This window comes from Saccopteryx leptura, chromosome 13, assembly GCF_036850995.1.
Source record: "Saccopteryx leptura isolate mSacLep1 chromosome 13, mSacLep1_pri_phased_curated, whole genome shotgun sequence".
Taxonomy (NCBI): domain Eukaryota; kingdom Metazoa; phylum Chordata; class Mammalia; order Chiroptera; family Emballonuridae; genus Saccopteryx; species Saccopteryx leptura.
Window position 1 is genome coordinate 23,983,588 of NC_089515.1, and position 19,326 is coordinate 24,002,913.

General features: G+C 52.8%; 2 protein-coding genes across 2 annotated transcripts; both read left to right on the forward strand.

Annotated features, from left to right (window-relative positions):
• The first annotated feature begins 7,390 nt into the window (after window positions 1-7,390).
• On the forward strand, window positions 7,391-11,409 carry CALHM1 (calcium homeostasis modulator 1). The gene is made up of 2 exons (XM_066355088.1): window positions 7,391-8,045; window positions 10,458-11,409. Exons 1-2 carry the CDS (start codon window positions 7,494-7,496, stop codon window positions 10,938-10,940), a joined length of 1,035 nt encoding a protein of 344 aa, XP_066211185.1. The 5' UTR covers window positions 7,391-7,493; the 3' UTR covers window positions 10,941-11,409.
• Window positions 11,410-13,225: 1,816 nt separating this feature from the next.
• Window positions 13,226-19,034, forward strand: CALHM2 (calcium homeostasis modulator family member 2). Its single transcript, XM_066355467.1, has 3 exons — window positions 13,226-13,523; window positions 15,493-16,204; window positions 17,947-19,034. Exons 2-3 carry the CDS (start codon window positions 15,650-15,652, stop codon window positions 18,361-18,363), a joined length of 972 nt encoding a protein of 323 aa, XP_066211564.1. The 5' UTR covers window positions 13,226-13,523; window positions 15,493-15,649; the 3' UTR covers window positions 18,364-19,034.
• The last annotated feature ends 292 nt before the right edge of the window (window positions 19,035-19,326 follow it).

Consider the following 19,326-nt stretch of genomic DNA (forward strand, 5'->3'; position numbering starts at 1 on the left):
ACCTGTCCATACAGGCCCGGGACAGAGAGAGAGTCAGAGAGAGGGATAGATAGGGACAGACAGACAGGAATGAAGAGAGATGAGAAGCATCAATCATCAGTTTTTCATTGCGACACCTTAGTTGTTCATTGATTGCTTTCTCATATGTGCCTTGACCGCGGGCCTTCAGCAGACCGAGTAACCCCTTGTTTGAGCCAGCGACCTTGGGTCCAAGCTGGTGAGCTTTTGCTCAAACCAGATAAGCCCGTGCTCAAGCTGGCGACCTCAGGGTCCCCTACCTGGGTCTTCCACATCCCAATCCGATGCTCTATCCATTGCGCCACCGCCTGGTCAGGCCTGGAGAAGGCTTTTAAATTTCAGCCATCAAAGGAATTTATGTATGTAGTGATTTACTCAAATGTCCACTTTGAAAAGATCACACTGGCCACAGCCTGGAGTGGCCTGTTAAGGGGCCAGTGTGAACAGCACAAGGCAGACAAGAGCTGATGGAGCTTGGATTAGGGTGGAGGTGAAGAGAAGCAGCAGATTAGAGGTATTTAGGAGGCAGAATGGACTCAGGGTGCTCTCGTTTGTAACACACAGACAGCAGTCCATTCTGTATTAGTCAGGTTAGACCCAGATGTAAAAACACAACCAAAATGTTGGTGTCCTAACAAAGCTCTATCATTCAGGCAAAGTCTGAGGCAGGTAAATAGGGCAGGAAGGTGGGGGAGGAGGGCTCTTTTGGTCACTTGGGGACCCAGCTGGTGGGGGCTCCCCATCTTGAAATGCCACCATCAGGACACATGGCATTCCCCAGATTCTGAGACCAGGAAGTGAATAAGAGTGGAAATGCTCCCAGGAAGCACCAGGCAGGAATGGGGGAAGTCATACCGGAAAGAGAAGACCGGCAGTATAGGGTACAGAGCCAGCCAGTCATGGCTGTGGGCAACTCTGGGAGCTCACGCCCCTGAGGCCTCCCAACCCAAAAGGGAGAAAGGTGGAGAGTCTGTTACCAATCCTGACCACCCCTGGTTGGGGCATTAAGTGCAGCACCTCCAGCTGGCATTGGCCAAGTGTCTCCGTTGTACCATGAGCAGTTGCTGGAAGGTCAGGATGAGTGTTGATGGGAATGAGTGGGGCACAGAGGCATCAGTTATGCTGGCATCCAGGGTCCAGATGGCAAGGAAGAGAAAGAACAGCGGAAATGATAAGAGGTGTGTGTGGTGGCGGGGGGGGGGGGGGTTGTCTATGCCAGAACTCAGCCCCATGGTCCCAACATACCTGGAAAAAGAGCTGGGAATTATAAGGAGGCACATGGACTATTCGGTGAGCACTGTTGTTTTTTGCCACAATATGCAACCTCCAATATAGTTTGGCTGATGCAGAAGGGAATAACACTGTATCCTTCTTAGGTGAAGACCTAATACCTCTGGTAACACAGCCTGACAGTACTCAAACTGCCTCAGCAGCCACATCTCACAGATGATGGCTGCCACCTCCTCCACTGCTGTTCTCTGGGTGCTCCTGCAGCTGCTGGTTGACAGCAGAGCCCACCTGAGCACCACCCACTCGTGTTCTCCTACGCAAATTGGACATTTCCCTAAAGATCAGCACCCGCTCCCCAGAGGCCCCCTTTGCATGCTGCACTTCCTGATACTTAACTCCTGCAGCACTGGGGTGGGTGCCAGGACCGCACTCCTGAGGGCTGCAGGCAAAGGGCCTGGTGCACACCCCACAGTGGTGCTGCGGGTGAGAATGTGGCCAATGCATCAAGAATTTTGAGCCCTGGCAGGATAGCTCCATTGGTTAGAGCATCATCCTGATATACAGAGGTTGTGGTTTCAACCCCCAGTCAGGGCACATACAGGAAGAGATCAATGTTTCTCTCTCTCTAAAATCAATCAATCAATAAAAACAAAATTTGAGCAGGGTTGTGACATCCTGCTTTTCATCTACATGCAGCCATGCTCTAGCAGGCATCCCCAAACTACGGCCCGCGGGCCGCAATTTGGCCCCCTAAGGCCATTTATCCAGCTCCCGCTGCACTTCCAGAAGGGGCAACTCTCTCATTGGTGGTCAGTGAGAGGAGCACTGTATGTGGGAGCCCTCCAATGGTCTGAGGGACAGTGAACTGGCCCCCTGTGTAAAAAGTTTGGGGACCCCTGCGAGAGAGGTGGAGATGACACAAAGGACTGCTAAATGCACCACCAGCAACCTCTCATCTAGTAGATAGAATAATGGGCCCAAGGCCCACCTCCTAACCTCCAGGACCTGTGAATGTGTTACCTCCAGAAGTGACTTTGCAGATGTAATCATGTTGAGAACCTGGGGACAGAGAGACTATCCTAGATGAGCTGGTGGGCTCCATGTAATCACCGGTGTCCTTACAAGAGAGAGGCAGTATGGTCAGAGTCAGAGGAGATGTGACGACAGAAGCAGAGCTTGGAGTGATGTGGGACCACAAGCCAGGAAATGTGAGTGTCTTCTAGAAGCTGGAGAAGGCCAGGAAGTGGATTCTCCCCTGGAGCGTCCAGAAAAAGCACAGCAGTCAACTCCTTGATTCTTAACTCATTGAGACCCATGGCAGACTCCTGACCCCCAGAAATGAATGAGAATAAATTTCTGTTGTTTCAAACCGCTAAGTTGTGGTGATTTTTTTACAGCAGCAATAAGAAACTAACACACATTTTCAAAGTAAAGCTCAGGTGCAGAGATGATAATTCTTACTATCACAAGGTTGTCGTAAGTATTTACTGAGAGCTCGCTGTGGACCTGGCACTGAGCTAAACTCACTGAATCCTCAAGACAACCTGAGAAGGAAGCTCTTTTATTTTCCCCATGTCACAGATGCAAAGACTGCGGCACCCAGGGGTTAAATTACGTACCCGAGGTCCCTGGCTAGTCTGTGGCAGGGTTGAAACGGGAACCCAGGTCCGCCAGTAGGTTTCTCTTATCCACTCTGTAACATGGTTTCTTGCTAAGAAAAAAGCAAACTCTTCAGAGAAAGAAACACTGAGCCCATGGGCAGGGACATAAAGTGGATTTGGGTGGGTAGAGTGAGGACGGAGGATATTCCAGGACGGAGACAGCACAAGTAAAGAGGTGATGGCTAAGGAGTCTCCCCCTTGCAGCCTTGTGTCCCTGTTGTGGGCACTGATACCACTCCAGCCTCAGTTGCTGCTCAAGGAGCCACCCCCACCGTCTCCCTCACAGGGCCTGCACCCTTCAGGGGCAGAGGTTCCTCACTTCCACATTCCAGAGCTTGAAGACATTGATTGACACACAAAGGGCGGGGGGGGGGGGGGAGCAGAGGGTTGGATTTGGAGACATCTATATAGATCCCCATGGGAAAATGATTATATCTTCTTTATCTTATAGAATTATAAGGAAGATGTGGTGTGAAGTATTAGGAAAGGTATTAAATACTGAATTATTATAAAAACATCCAAAAAAAATCTCCCAGTCTTCCTAAAATGAGAAACTTGAGCTTACTTCAGTGAGCACAACTTTTTTTTTTTTGGGGGGGGGGGTATTTTTCCAAAGTTAGAAGTGGAGGAGGCAGTCAGACAGACTCCCACATGCACTCGACCAGGATCCATCTGGCATGCCTACCAGGGGGCGATGTCCTGCCCATCTGGGCAGTTGCTCCATTGCGGCTGGAGCCATTCTAGCACCTGAGGCAGAGGCCATGGAGCCATCCTCAGCTCCCGGGCCAACTTTGCTCCAATGGAGCCCTGGCTGTGTGAGAGAGGAAGAGAGACAGAGAGAGGAAGGAGAGGGGGAAGGGTGGAGAAGCAGATGGGCTCTTCTCCTGTGTGCCCTGACCAGGATTCAAACCCAGGACTTCCCCACATCGGGCTGACGCTCTACTGCTGAGCCAACTGGCCAGGGCCAAGCACAACTTCTTAACATCAGATTTTTAAATGACCACAGGCAGCCTGACCAGGCAGTGGCGCAGTGGATAGAGCATTGGACTGGGACGTGGAGGACCCAGGTTCAAAACCCTGAGGTTGCCACTTGAACATGGGCTCATCTGGTTTGAGCCACGCTCACCAGCTTGAGCCCAAGATTGCTGGCTTGAGCAAGGAATCACTCGCTCTGCTGTAGCCCCCCCTCCCCCAGTTAAGGCACATATGAGAAAGCAATCAATGAACAACTAAGGTGCCACAACGAAGAATTGATGCTTCTCTTCTCTCCCTTCCTGTCTGTCTGTCCATCTCTATCTCTGTCACACACTCACAAAAAAATTTAAAAAATGAAATGACCATGGGCAGATCCTACTCAAGGCTCTTTTTTTACTTGACACATAATATTATATTTCAGGTATACAACATAATGATTTGATAAGTTTATATTGCAAAATGATCACCACAATAAGTCAACATCCTTCAGCTCACCTGGTTACACATTTTTTTCCTTATGATGAGAACTTGTAAGGTTTATTCTCTTGCTACTTTCAAATATATAATACAGTATATTAATTATAGTCACCATGCTGTACATACAGCCTAAAACTTACTTATTTTATAACTGAAGTTTGTACCTTTTGACCCTTTTTACCCACCACCCAGCCCCTCGATGCTCTTTAATAATGATTTCTTCAAATATTTGATAAATACCGCCCATGGAAGACTTGGCCCAAATGGGTGATAAATTTAAAACTAATTTTTACAACCATTCAAAATTTTACAAGTCAGAATGGTATGCAAAGGTGCTCAGTGGATAGAGCGTCATTACGGCATGCCAAGGTCGCTGGTTTGAACCCCAGGCAGGGCACATTCAAAAAGCAACCAATGAGTGCACAACTAAATGGAAGAATAAGTCGATGGTGCTTTCTCTTCCTCTCTCCTGTCCTCTCCCTTCCTCTGTCTCTCTCTCTCTCTTTCTTTCTCTCTCTCTTTCTCCCAAATAAATGGAAAAATTAAAAAAAAAACCACACTCCAACACTCATCCTTTACTTTCAATAACTGTAACCAATATTCTTGTAATGATGAGAATACAGGGGGTCCTCGGGTTACGACACAGTTCTATTCCTACAACAGTGACATAACTCGAATTTTGGTGTAAGTTGAAACACACCCTAGCATAAGTCACTTACCTATCCTAACACAGTTGTAAAATAATCATCTGGAACGTAAAAACACAATTAAGCCACAGAAAAGAGAAAAGGACATAAATATACTGTACTGTATAATATACTACATATTCTTCTACCACACGCACCCAAACTGGTTCGCCCGTGTAGTCTGTAAGTACGATGCTAATGGCGTAAGCCGAAACATTCGCATTTCAACTTTTTTAAGTGTTTATGGGAGTGAGTGTCATAAACTCGAAACATCTTATGTTGAGGCTGTTGTAACCCGAAGACCGCTATAATAGATTTAGAATCCAATCAAATTGTTTTATTTCAAGTATTTTAAAATAACATTGAAGTCAGAATTTGTGGAGAGTATATATGTGGTTAGAGCAGGGCACCATGCAGCCAGCATGGGCACCACTTCATGGGCACATCGGCTACAAAGAGTGTCCACTACTGAAGACAGCAATCCAGGTGGCTCCCTAGAGCCACACTCCTCCTGGGCTCCTGCACCAGCCGACCACTCCCCACCTGGGGCTGCCGGGCGCTGCTGCAGCTCAGCCCCCGTAGCCACGCATGTCAACTCTGCAGTATGTCCTTGGCTGGAACTCCCTCACCCTGCTCTTCCCTGTGAGTGCCCCTTGGGAGTCCCCACCAGGGTTCTCCAGAACCACCAGCCTAAGGGCTCCTCTTGCCCCAGGCCCAGCCTGAGGGCCAAAAAGAGCAACATTCTTCTCCACCTACTTGTGACAAACATTTCCACCCTGACTGGCAAGAGAAGCTGATTCAGCTGGAACGGAAAGATGGAAGAACGCTTCTGTGCTCCCTCTTTCACTCTCACTCCCTAGCTAGGTTCAAATCCCATACCTGCAGGCTGTGTATGTAAACTTTAGCTGGTAACGTCACCTCTCTACGCCTCAGTCCCCACCTCAGTAAAATGGGGACTAGAGCATCCAGTCCATAGGCTTGTATGAGGACTACACGAGGTGATGCATACAAAGTGCTTGACACAGGGCCGGTCCAGTCAATGCAGGTTCTTGCGTCTGACACGGAGACACGGACACACACAGACCACTGATGCGGTTATGGTTACATGCACATGTGCAGATACGCAGATACCGAGGCCCAAAGCCACAGCGCACACACACAGCACGTACTGGGACACACAGATCTGAGGGCCCCCCAGAGCCACCCTGTACAGGCTCTTGCTCAGCGTCAGCCTCCGGCCCTGCCCTCTCAACCCAGACAAGAGCCATCTGGTTGGAGCTAGGTCTGACCTGCTCTTCTGGGAAAACTGGTGGGCATCAAAGGGAGCCCTTTAAGTTCCTACCCACTTAGATGGGAGGGGCCTGGACTGGTTCCCACAGACGCTCTGGAGGCCTGAGCTCCAGGCATGAAACCCCGCCACCCCACCCCTCTGTCCATTAATCTGGGGGAGTAGAAGCAGGAGGTGGAGCTGGGGAAGGATTTTTTATCCACAATCTCTGAACATACAGGGACCCACAGAGACATAAGCAAACCGAACAGAAAAGCACCTGCATTAGGCTTACAAGCCATAGCTTCCTCCCCAGTAGGGAGGGGACCCAGCAACCTCTCAGGTTTAAATCCTCTGGCTTCAAATTCAGGAAACCATGCCATATTAGCACTATCTTCACCACCACCACTGCCATCTCCGTTGGGACCAATATCATCACCACTATCACTATCATTACTGCTATAACCACCATCAGCACCATCAATCACCACCATCACTGCCACCATCACCACCATCAGCACCATCACTGCCACCATCACCACCTTTACCTCCATCAGCACCATCCCTAATACCAACACTGCCCTCTCCACCACCACCATCATCACTGCCGTTACAGCCACCACTGTCATTGCTGTGACTACATCATCATACCATTATTATCTGAACTGATGGAGGAGGTGCCATGGACCCTGATACAGCACGGAGGAAAGACCCAATGGGAAGGGCTGAAGGGTGATATGCTTCTTAGGAGCCCAGGGGACAAGGTTCAGAAACCTAAGCCTATGCAGCAGCCCTGGATTGTCCCAAATTCAACCCCTGCTGGAAACAGCATCTTCCCAGCCTGTGTCTGAACTGCCTCGGCCTCCTCCCATACCCACAGAGAACTCTGCCCATCAGGTGTGGCCCTGGTGGTTTCCCTGAGCCGGAGGTGGTTACAGAGAGAGAGGCTCGGGAGGGGAGGGGCAGACCCTGGCTACACCCATAGGATTGGCCACCCTGCGCCTCTCGGCCAGCACCTGACTAGAAGGTTCCTCAAAGAGACAGTGACCTCAGCCACTACCCTGAGCTCTGCCCGTCTCAGCCATGACGTGGGCACCCAGTGGGCACAGTGGGCTGCAGGGCCCATCCTCAAGGCAGCGGTGAGGTGGGAGGAGGCCGCCAGGTCCCGTGGGGGGCGCAATGGACAAGTTTCGGATGGTCTTCCAGTTCCTGCAGTCTAACCAGGAGTCCTTCATGAACGGCATCTGTGGCCTCATGGCCCTGGCCAGCGCCCAGATATACTCGGCCTTCGATTTCAACTGTCCCTGTCTGCCCGGCTACAACGCAGCCTACAGTGCTGGCATCCTGCTGGTGCCGCCCCTGGTGCTCTTTCTGCTCGGCCTGGTCCTGAACAACAACGTGTCCATGCTGGCTGAGGAGTGGAAGCGGCCGCCGGGCCGCCGGGCCAAGGACCCCGCCGTGCTGCGCTACATGTTCTGCTCCATGGCCCAGCGTGCCCTCATTGCGCCCGTCGTCTGGGTGGCTGTCACGCTGCTCGATGGCAAGTGCTTCCTCTGTGCTTTCTGCACTGCCGTGCCCGTGGCTGTACTGGGTAATGGCAGCCTGGTGCCCGGCCTGCCCCCGTCCGAGCTTGCCCGCCTGCTGGCCCGGGTGCCCTGCCCAGAGATCTACGATGGCGACTGGCTGCTGGCCCGTGAGGTGGCCGTGCGCTACCTGCGCTGCATCTCCCAGGTGAGGGGAACAGGTGGCCCTGGGCCCAATTCCCCCACCTCTCAAAACGGGGTTCCTCAGGAATAGTCATGTTTCCCAAACAGACAGGGGTTCCCCCTCAGATGGGGCTCAGTGGGGCAGGGGCATTTTTTCCAACCGAGGCAGGGGCTTCTGAGGCCCATGTGTCTTTATTCAGATCGAGCCAATGGGGGAAAGTGCTATGATGACCCTGTCCTGAGGCCCTGTCGTAGGGTTCCCAGAGCAGACCCAGCGGCTCGGCCAGCTCCATTGCCTCCACCCCGAGCTCCCGTTTGGAAGCCTGGGGAATTTGCTGGGTGGCTGGGCCATTTGAGTACATTTCCCTAGCAAATGTCCCCAGCTATGCCTCCCAGTTTGGGGAGTAAGAGCTGAGGGTTCAGGTGCTCCTGGAAGGAAGGGCTTGGGTAAAGGAGATGTGCTTTTGGGATGCACCTTAAAGGCAGGGTTGCAGGGCCCACTGACGGGGAATTCAGATTTCGGGTCCTTCTCAAGCCTCACTCCCGTGTCCTCTGCCCCTCTGGGCATTCACCCATCTGAGCCCGTCAGTCATTGCAGTGTGGGGAGGACAACCGGGCAGCATGCCTTGGAAGCCGGTGGACCAGGGGTTGTCAAGTGAGGGGTTGGGACCGGGCCTGCCCTGCAAGGGAGAGTGTATGTTCTGTCCTGGCAACTCCAGACAGCCTGCTCCCCCTCTCCAGCCCAGGACTCTCTCCTAGAGCAGGGGTCCCCAAACTACGGCCTGCGGGCCGCATGCGGCCCCCTGAGGCCATTTACCCGGCCCGCTGCACTTCCGGAAGGGGCACCTCTTTCATTGGTGGTCAGTGAGAGGAGCACATTGACCATCTCATTAGCCAAAAGCAGGTCCATAGTTCCCATTGAAATACTGGTCAGTTTATTGATTTAAATTTACTTGTTCTTTATTTTAAATATTGTCTTTGTTCCTGTTTTGTTTTTTTGCTTTAAAATAAGATATGTGCAGTGTGCACAGGGATTTGTTCATAGTTTTTTTTTATAGTCCGGCCCTCCAACGGTCTGAGGGACAGTGAACTGGCCCCTGTGTAAAAAGTTTGGGGACCCCTGACCTAGAGGCAGCATCACCGCCAGACACCCCATGTTATTCTCACACTGTAAGTGTCCAATCCAAACTCCACCTCTCTCCCAAACCTGTGCCTCCCGTCCTGTGGGCATTTGTCTCATCATACTAGGCCTCAGGGCCTGGGGCGGCCAGCTGTCCCTCCTCCTCATCCTAACATCACATCAGAAGCTAAAAGGGCTCCCAGAAGACAGGCTGCCTAGCCTATGGACATATTTTGTCTGGCCTTCAGTGGCTGAATTAAAAGTTCAATTTTAGAATTAGTTGGCATCACCTAAGAAACAGAAAATTTAACATAAAAAGCAGATTTCCAGCTTTATTTGAAACTTCGGGCAATCCATCCCCACAGGACTCACATTTCCTCATGGAGCAGCATGGGGGTGCCCCCCTCACCCCCCTGTGCACATACTCTGTAGGTCTGCACTTGATGTCTGCTCTGCCAGACCCATTATGGGAATTTGGGTCTGTTCTGCCTCTCCCCCTCTGACCTAGCTAAACGCTTCTCTGTGCAGCTGGGGACTGACCCTTGAAGCCCAGGCTGGGGAGCACTTGACCTGTGCCCCGCAGAGCAGAGCAGAGCGGAGCTGAACCAACACCTAAACATCCAGGGCTCCTCAGCTCAGGGCTTGAGTGATTGTTCAACTTGTCTCTGCGACTCTGAGGGCCCAGCTCAGAGCCCACAGAGAGGAGGCCCTCAGTGCTGGTGACTGAATGACAGCCCATACCAGGAACCAACAGAGAGATGAAGAATTCAGACAAGGAAGGGTCAGTATGGCCTGGGGAGGTCAAGGAAGGCTTCCTGAAGGAAGAGGCCTGGTTGGCAAGAGCCTATTGGCATAATTATAGTGGCTAACAGTTACTGAGCAACTATGTACTAGACACTGTGCTGAGTTTAATATCACATTTAGTCCTCACAACAATCTTATGAGCTAGGTACTATCACCAGCGTACTTTATAGGTGAGGAAACTGAGGCACAGAGACGTCACCTTGTTCCTGGTCAACTAGTAAATAGTAGCACAAGATCCAAACGCTGGCAGTCTAACTCCAGGCTCTGCCTAGTTAATTCCTGTGTGTTGAGTGCGAGGCCCACACAGGACATTTTACTCACTTGATCTCATTTTCATGAAATGGGAATATCTGGGCCTGTTTTACAGATGTGTAAATGGGGATCAAGAGGTGAAGTCACTTGCCCAGTCAGAGCTCTTTTCACTAAATGCTCTAACAGAGAGTGCTACAGGGGGTGTGGGCAGGCTTGGGAGGCCGGAGGGCAGTGCCCGGCTGACTCTTCTCTCCCCTGCAGGCCCTGGGCTGGTCCTTTGTGCTGCTGACCACACTGCTGGCGTTTGTGGTGCGCTCTGTGCGGCCCTGCTTCACGCAGGCCGCCTTCCTCAAAAGCAAGTACTGGTCCCACTATATCGACATCGAGCGCAAGCTCTTTGATGAGACATGCACGGATCACGCCAAGGCCTTTGCCAAAGTCTGTATCCAGCAGTTCTTTGAGGCCATGAACCATGACCTGGAGCTGGGTCACACCCACGGGGCACTGGCCAAGGCCCCTGCTAGCTCAACTGCCCTGACTACCACAGACAGTGCCAAGGAGGAGAGGGAGAAGCTTCGAGGCATCACCAATCAACGCACCATGAACAAGTTGCTCATGAGCTGGCACAAATGCAAGCCTCCTCTGCAGCTGGGCCAGGAGGAGCCACTGACGGGCAATGGCTGGGCTGGGGACCGGCCCCGGCCTCCACGCAAGGAGGTGGCCACCTACTTCAGCAAAGTGTGAACCGTGGCCAGGGGAAGGGGTAGGAATGGCAGTCTGAGCCTACAGCTCCTCAGACTTCCAAACCAAGTGGAGAAATGAAGGCCACAGGTTTGGGCAGTAGGCCCCTGGAGCCACCTTGCCTGCCCATTTGAGGCTGGCGACTTGGAGCTGGAAGGGACCTCGCTCCTCCAACTGTCACACTGTCTGGGTGAAGCTGTCCCAGGGAAGTGAACAGTGGAGACATGAGCAATATTAGTCAAAAGGTTCAAAACTGGCTTGGCGGGGACAAGCTCCCACTTTGCCAACCCCTCCCAGACCACTTTATCTCTGGTTCATGACTGCAGAGTGAGACCAAACTGGGTTAGATGCTGGCTTTTACGAATTATGTCCCTTCATTTCTGTGCCTCAGTTTCCTCATCTATACCACAGAGATGAGGACATCTCTACCTCATAGGGTTGTTGTGAGCATTAAATAATTGTATAAAGAACATAGTACATGGTAAGTACTCATTATGTATAGCTGACATGTTTGTTGATTTCTGAACTTGTGGGCTTAACCTCCTGGTCCCCCTGGACATAAGAGAGGAGGGGACAGCAGAAACTGGAGCCATCTTTGTTAAAGACGAGGAAACAGGGCCAAGAAGATGTGCTTCTTGCCACCCTCCCATATCTTTTTTTTTGACAGACACAGAGAGAGACAGAGAGAGGGACAGATAGGGACAGATGGACAGGCAGGGAGAGAGATGAGAAGCATCAACTCAGTTGAGGCACCTTAGTTGTTCATTGATTGCTTTCTCACATGTGCCTTGATTGGGGGGCTACCGCAGAATGAGTAACCCCTTACTAAAGCCAGTGACCCCGCACTCAAGCTGGTGAGCCTTGCTCAAACCGGATGAGCCTGTGCTCAAGCTGGCGACCTTGGGGTTTCTAAACTGGGTCTTCTGTGTCCCAGTCCGACACTTGTCCACTGTGCCACCGCCTGGCCAGGCCCTCCTCACATATCTTTAAGGTGCGAATCCTACTCTTCTAAGAATTTATTTTTATCTTGATGCCCACGACACTGTTGTAATGATTTCCATTCTTCTTTATGTATCCTTCCGTCTATTCGTACATCTGAAACCAGCCTCCCTCCCAGTCTCATCCCTGTAGGCCAAGCTGGGCTGGAGGGTCCCTGCAGGATGTTGGACTTGATCATCTTGACCCTGAATGAGGGGGAGGATTCAGATGAGTCAAGATCAGGTGTGTGTTGGTGTGTGTGTGTGTGTCGGGGGGCTTCCAATGGGAAAAGCCAGTCAGGAGGCATTGGGAAGTAAAAATGTGAAGATTCAAGCTTTGGATCAGGCAGAAGTGGGTTCATATTCCGGAGCTGTAGGACCTATGGTAAGTTACTGAATCCCTCTGAGCTTCAGTGTACCTATCTGTAAAATGGATATTAAATGATCTGCTTTTCCGGATATGATGAAGATAAAGGGAGATAACTTTTGAGGAAGATTCTAGAATGGTGCTTGCCACATGGTAGGATCTGAAAAGTGATCTGAAAGGAAAGGGTCCCTTTCCCTTCACTCCTGCACATGGACAAGCTCAGCTCAGAGAGGCCAGCATGTCACTCAGCAGTTCCATTGGTACAGCACAAGCATAACAGAGCCGACAGGGGTCTGTGGAGGGGGTCTTCCTCTTGATCCTATGAGTAATCCAGCCTGGCCTTGGACAAGGCCCTGCTATTCAGAATTCCTGATCCGTGACTTTTGAGCCTTGGCTTGCACACTCCCAAGATGGGGGGAGGGGGCTCATAACCATTTTTTGGGACAGTCTGAACAGCTCTGATCATCATGAGGGCTTCCTTCAAAAATTTGCCTCCTTATCATTTTCACCCACCAGTCAGAGCTCTGCCCACAGGCCTCAGAGAACCCCTGGACTCCAGAATTCAATCAGTCCTCTGAAATTTGAAGCAGTACCTGAGGAGATAGCTAAAGTCTGGATAGAAGATGATCCCAACCGGGCAAGGGCTTGTCCAGGCGGTGGCTGAAGAAGAAGGGCCAGAAGAGGGGTGGGGGTGTGGAGGGCAGCATCACGCATGGGGGCTGCTCTTGAAGTTGGCCGGGAGGGCAGGCCCAGGCCAGCTCTCGGAAGGCCCCTGCCTGGCCCCTGAACGAGTCCCGCTGGCGTGGAGCACCGTCAGGTGGGCTCCCGCAGCTCTGCCCGGGCAGCAGGCAGAGCCAGGCGCAGGCCCAGGGCGGCTGAGCAGGGGCCCCAATTTCCTCTCTCCTCTCCTCTCGCACCGCCCTCTGCTGCCCGCCGGCCCGCCCTCTGCCTGGCGCGGGGGATGTTTTCCACTCTCTGGCCTGGCGAGCAAGTTCCATTCCGCTGTTCTCTCTTTCCTGGAGTTAAACTTTCCTGACGACAACACCAGCCCCCGGCCCTGCTCCCGTGCAGAAGAAAAGCGGCAGGGAGCCTTGCCTTAGAGGGCACAGTCAACAGCGCACTTCGGGCAGGCAGGCAGAGCAGCTTCCCCACCCCAGCAGGCTGCACGCTGATGTCTGAGCACCCCTCAGAGAGCCCAGCCCCAAGGAGGCCACGGCCACTGGTGCCTGCGGCTGGCCCCAGGTAAGGAAGGGGCCCTCCCTGGGGGATGCCAGGTGACAGGGGAGCATGGTGGGCCAGTCGGAGGCTGCCCAGAGGGATTGTCCTGGGAGAGAGGCCCCTAGCTGAGCCCCCCACACCCCAGTCTGGTCAGAGGCCAGTCTTGCCTCTCCCAGCCACCTGTCTCCTGTCCCGACTGTTGTTGGAGGTCCCACTCCTAGCCTGGGGTGCAAGGGCAGTAGTCTCAGAAGCTGGTCTGGTCCCTCCTCTGCCCACTGCTGTTCAGGCATTTTGCACCCCACATTGTGCAGTTTATAAACCCAGGGTGCCCCAGAGAGCGCATATAGAAACTTGAGGCCAGGAGAAGAAGCGGAAGAGGGAGAAGGGGCTGCTTTTAACCCATTCGTCCCTGGTCCCCGGCAGCATTACAAACTCCCTCTCCCAGAGTCAGACGGTGAGTTGGGGAGTCAGTCTTCCTCTGCCTCCATCTCCTGGTACCCCACGTGGTCAGCCCACTCTGCCCTGGCCCCGCTGGCAGCCTGGGCCGAGTGAGGGGGTGGTGTGTAGAAGAGGGGGCGCGGTAGGAAATACAGGCAAGTCTCACCTTTGTTAGCAGCCCACCCCAGCCCCCTACTCCCTGGCTTCCTCTGGCATGTGATTTCTGTTTTTCATCCCAGGGATGGGGAGGACACACAGGGCCACACCCTGGCCTGTCTCTGGCTTGTGTGGGTGGAGCCTGGGAAGGGAGCTGGGGCAGAACATGGCTGGAGCCCACACCACCAGTACTTCCCGGCAGGCCGCCAGCGCTGCTGCAGCCCAGATCAAGACACAGCCGGCCAGTGGGCTCAGCCGAGCCTACCCTTCACCAGGGCTTCCTGTCCCTGGCAGGCTGGGCAGTCCCTGGGCCCAGGGATGTGGGAAGAACAGGGCTGCTGGGAGGCTGCTGGGTAGGGAAAGGGTAATGGATCAGGGAGGGGAGGCTCACCACGCCTCTCATGGACAGGAACAGAGCAATGGAGGACTCGCTTAGCTTGACTCACCCTGGCCCATTTTCCAGGCCTCATGGTCTAAAAGTCCTACCTGAGCACCTCCACCTCTGAATGGCCCCTTTAGGCCTTAGTGGCCTGATCTTTGCAGGCAGGAAAGTCATCCCACCCTGCCTCACCTCTGGGAGCCACCCTGAGGACTCAACAGAGTGAGAGAGATGGAGGGACAAAGTGTGCTATGTCACATATAGGACAATCAGCAGGCATTGTGCATTCCCTCCAGCATTCCTAAGAAGCAAGCAAGGACCAAAATGATTTATGCTCTTTTCAAAGATGAGGATGCTGAGGCCCAGAAAAAAAGCCATGAAGTATGTTGAGAGTCAGGATCTCCTAACCCAATCCAGAGCCTGAGGTCTCCAAAATGAAAAGATTCTTATGAACTGCAGGGATGCTGAACCGGGCTCACCACTTTCTTCTGCCCCACCCCACATCACAGAGTCAAATCCAAGTCCCTTACCCACCAGGACTCCCCCTCCAGCTTCTATACCCCCGGGGCTAGAAACTTGAAGGACACACCTTCCAAGCAGTCCTAGGTCCTTCAGCACATTAGCACTGGTTGGAATCCCAAAGGGAAAGCCACTCAACATCCCACATTCCCCAATGCCACAGGACCATTCCTCACCCCTACCTTGCAAGAATCCTGCCATAACAAGAACCTGTTTCTGAGACAGACACACCTGAGCTTGAATCTCAGCCACTTAGGTGACCCTTCTAAGCCACTTACCTCAGGGGCCTCCACCTCCTGAGTACACAAGGGATATGACAGCTCATTGTGGACCATGAGGCTGGGCAACCAGAGCTGTGAAGCACCTGCCACATAGTAGGAGCTCAGTGGAATCTGGCTCCCGAAGCTCCCTATCTCCTTGCTTCCCACCAGCCTGGCCACACAAGAGCCCTTCTATCCCTGTGTTCAGAGGCAAACATTTATGTTATCTACTGTCCTGCAGGGACCACCACACTGGCCACTCAAGGTGATAAAATGACAAGACTGTGTCCTGCCTTCGGATGCCCACCTGCCTGCACACCTCCCTAGTGTCACAAGGTACCATCTATCCCCATCTCCTGTCTCCATCCTGCATTCGGCCCTCCAGCTGATCTATCACCATGGCAGCCCTGATCACAGAGAACTTCCGCTTTCTCTCACTCTTCTTCAAGAGCAAGGATGTGATGATTTTCAATGGGCTGGTGGCACTGGGCACAGTAGGCAGCCAGGAGCTGTTCTCTGTGGTGGCTTTCCACTGCCCTTGCTCACCAGCCAGGAACTACCTGTACGGGCTGACAGCCATCGGTGTGCCTGCTCTAGCACTCTTCCTCATAGGCGTCATCCTCAACAACCACACCTGGAACCTCGTTACTGAGTGCCAGTACCGGAGAACCAAGAACTGCTCAGCTGCCCCCAACTTCCTTCTTCTGAGCTCCATCCTGGGCCGCGCGGCTGTAGCCCCCATCACCTGGTCTGTCATCTCCCTGCTGCGGGGTGACGCCTATGTCTGTGCTCTCAGCGAGTTTGTGGACCCCTCCTCGCTCATGGCCGGGAAAGAGGGCTTTCCACCAGCCCATGCCACAGAAATCCTGGCCAGGTTCCCTTGTGGAGAGGGCCCTGCCAACCTGTCGGACTTCCGGGAGGAGGTCAGTCGCAGGCTCAAGTATGAGTCCCAGGTAAGGCTGTGCAAAGGGAAGCTCCTCTTCTTTCTTCCTTAGGTGGTGGCTGGTAGGGGTGTTGGGATGGCTCCCTGTTCAAGTTGGAGTCAGTCCCCAGAGGCCAAGGTCTCCAGAAAAGCATTCGATTATCAGCATCAGGAATGGGATGAGGGTCAATTCCAGTCCCAAATAAGTTTTTAAATGTTAAAGAAAGTGTTCTTCTGTCTCAGTCTGAGCTTTGCTCCCAGATTCCAGCCAGATTGAGCATGAACCCCTGCAAGCCTAGGAAACACTTGTTACAGGCCAATTGACATGGGGTGTGTCTGGCTCCAGGGATGAGCATGTTTCCAGGAAGGGCCAGGCCAGCAATGAGTCAGCCCTCAGGCACTGCTATTGCAAGGGGAGTCCCTCGAGCCAGGAAGGGTTCTCAAGTCAGGATGTGGCAGCCCCAGCCTTGGCTTAGTTCCGAAAGAGTAGCGGTCAGTCAGGGAAGAGAAGGCAAGGGCAGAGACCTGGGTAGAAACAGGGAAACTGACTTGGAAGCATGAAATTAGAGAAGCAGGGGGTGCAAGAGACAGGATTGGAAACAGCACCAAAGGAGATGGAAGATGGAAGACATAGAAATAAAATTTAAAAAGAATTTTTTTCTTCTTTTCCAAGTGAGAGAAGGGGAGATAGACAGATTCCCACATACACCCCAACCAGGATCCACCCAACAACCTATCTGGGGCCAATGCTCTGCCAATCTGAGGCCATGCTCACAACCAACCTGTTTTTAGCACCTAAGGTATGAGGCTCCACGGAGCCATTCTCAGCGCCCAGGGCCAATGTGCTCAAATCAATAGAGCTATAGCTGTAGGAGGAAAAAAGAGAGAGAGAGAGAGAGAGAAGGGAGAAGGGGAGGGATGGAAAAGCAGATGGTTGCTTCTTCTGTGTGCCCTGACTGGGAATTGAACCTGGGATATCCACACACCAGGCTGACACTCTACCACTGAGCCAACCAACCAGGTCCTAGAAATAAAATGTGATGACCAGCCCTGGCCGGTTAACTCAGCGATAGAGCCTCAGCCCAGCATGTGGGAGTACCAGGTTCGATTCCCGGCCGGAGCATACAGGAGAAGCGCCCATCTGCTTCTCCACCTTTTCCCCTTTCCTCTGTCTCTTCCCCTCCCACAGCCAAGGCTTCATTGGAGCAAAATTGGTCTGGGTGCTGAGGATGGCTCCATGGCCTCCGCCTCAGGTGCTAGAATGGCTCTGGTTACAGGGGAGTAATGCCCCAGATGGGCCAAGCATCAACGCCAGTGGGCATGCCAGGTGGATCCTGATCAGGCACATGCAGGAGTCTGTCTGTCTGCCCCCTTTCTCACTTAGGAAAAATACACACAAAAAACAAAATCAGGCCATGGGGAACTTAGGAAAGGCAACTTCTTGGAGGTGCCATCTGGGCCGAGCCTGGCAATTTAAGCTGGATTTTGATGAGTTGAGACAATGAGAAGGAGGGCGGCAGCTTGGGACCAAAGAAATGGCAGCAAAAAATGCGGAAGGCCAAGTCTAGAAACAAGGGAAGTGAGAGTTCACTAGAGTGAGAGAAAAGTGGTGAAATTAGAGCCAGAAGGGCCTGTTCCCCTTACAGAAGCAATGGAGCCAGTTCTCAGGGGCTGAGCCCAGGCTCAGTCCAGCTGACTCCCTATTTCATCCTGGGGTAGGGGGAATCTAGGCAGCTCCTCGCCCCTCCTTAACCCTGCCCCTTCTCTGGCCAGCTCTTTGGGTGGCTGCTCATCGGTGTGGTGGCCATCCTGGTGTTCCTGACCAAGTGCTTTAAGCACTACTGCTCACCACTCAGCTACCGCCAGGAGGCCTACTGGACCCAGTACCGCAACAACGAGGACCAGCTCTTCCAGCGCACCGCAGAGGTGCACTCACGGGTGCTGGCCGCCAACAACGTGCGCCGCTTCTTTGGCTTTGTGGCGCTCAGCAAGGACGATGAAGAGCTGGTGGCCAAGTTCCCCGTGGAAGGCACACAGCCGCGGCCGCAGTGGAACGCCATCACCGGTGTCTATTTGTACCGCGAGAACCAGGGCCTCCCGCTCTATAGCCGCCTGCACAAGTGGGCCCAGGGCCTGCCGGGCAATGGCACAGCCCCGGACAACATGGAGATGGCCCTGCTTGTCTCCTAAGGTTCCTGGTCCCGCACTCTCTGCAGATGATGGTCCTTGGTCCAACACTGAACCCCTAATGCCTGCTCACATCAGCATCAGATTTTCTTTTTAACCATAGCTTGAGAAAACAGGCCAAGAGAAACAGTAATCTGGGTACAGAGGAGAGAACTGGTACAGTGTGGCCAGCTCTGACAGGAAGCCTCTCAGGCCTGAAGAAATCCCGTCCTGTTGCCACCAGCCACTTGGTCCACAGCTTTGAAGGAAAGACACTTTCTCAGAACTGGTCCTTAACGAACTATGACATGGATGACCCTTTACTGGTGGGACTCCAAGGCTGAGAAGTCCTGGCCAGCAGAGCCAAGGGACAATGAAACTCACCAGTAGGCTCATTGTAGGAGATCGTGCAGTTAATTTCTGTCTAACTACACACGGTTACCCACGTCGGTGGTGCTTAGCTGGGATGATGCCTTTGATGTATGCTACTGTCTTAATTTTATATATTTACATTTTTGATAAAGCTTTTCTTAGTATAAGGAACTAGCCTGGTATCTGCATGATTGGATGGGCCATCCCACAGCAGATTGGTGGTCATGGGGACAGGCCTAAACCCCACCCCTGTGGGAGGGAAGGGGACAGAGAGACCCTGGGCAGTATTAAAACAGACAAGAAGAAAGGGCAGGGAGAAGGAGAGCCAGGCATTCCCACATATGGGAAAGCTCTGAGGCTGATGATTTGTTAGCAATTGAATTCAGTTATCTGTTCAATCTGAGGGAACAGAGGGAGCCTGGCCTCTCTCAGAGGGAAGCTCAGCTTAAATTTCTTGAATCAGGTCTGACCAGGCGGTGGCGCAGTGGATAGAGCGTTGGACTGGGATGTGGAGGACCCAGGTTCGAGACCCCGAGGTCGCCAGCTTGAGTGTGGGCTCATCTGGTTTGAGCAAAAGCTCACCAGCTTGGACCCAAGGTCGCTGGCTCGAGCAAG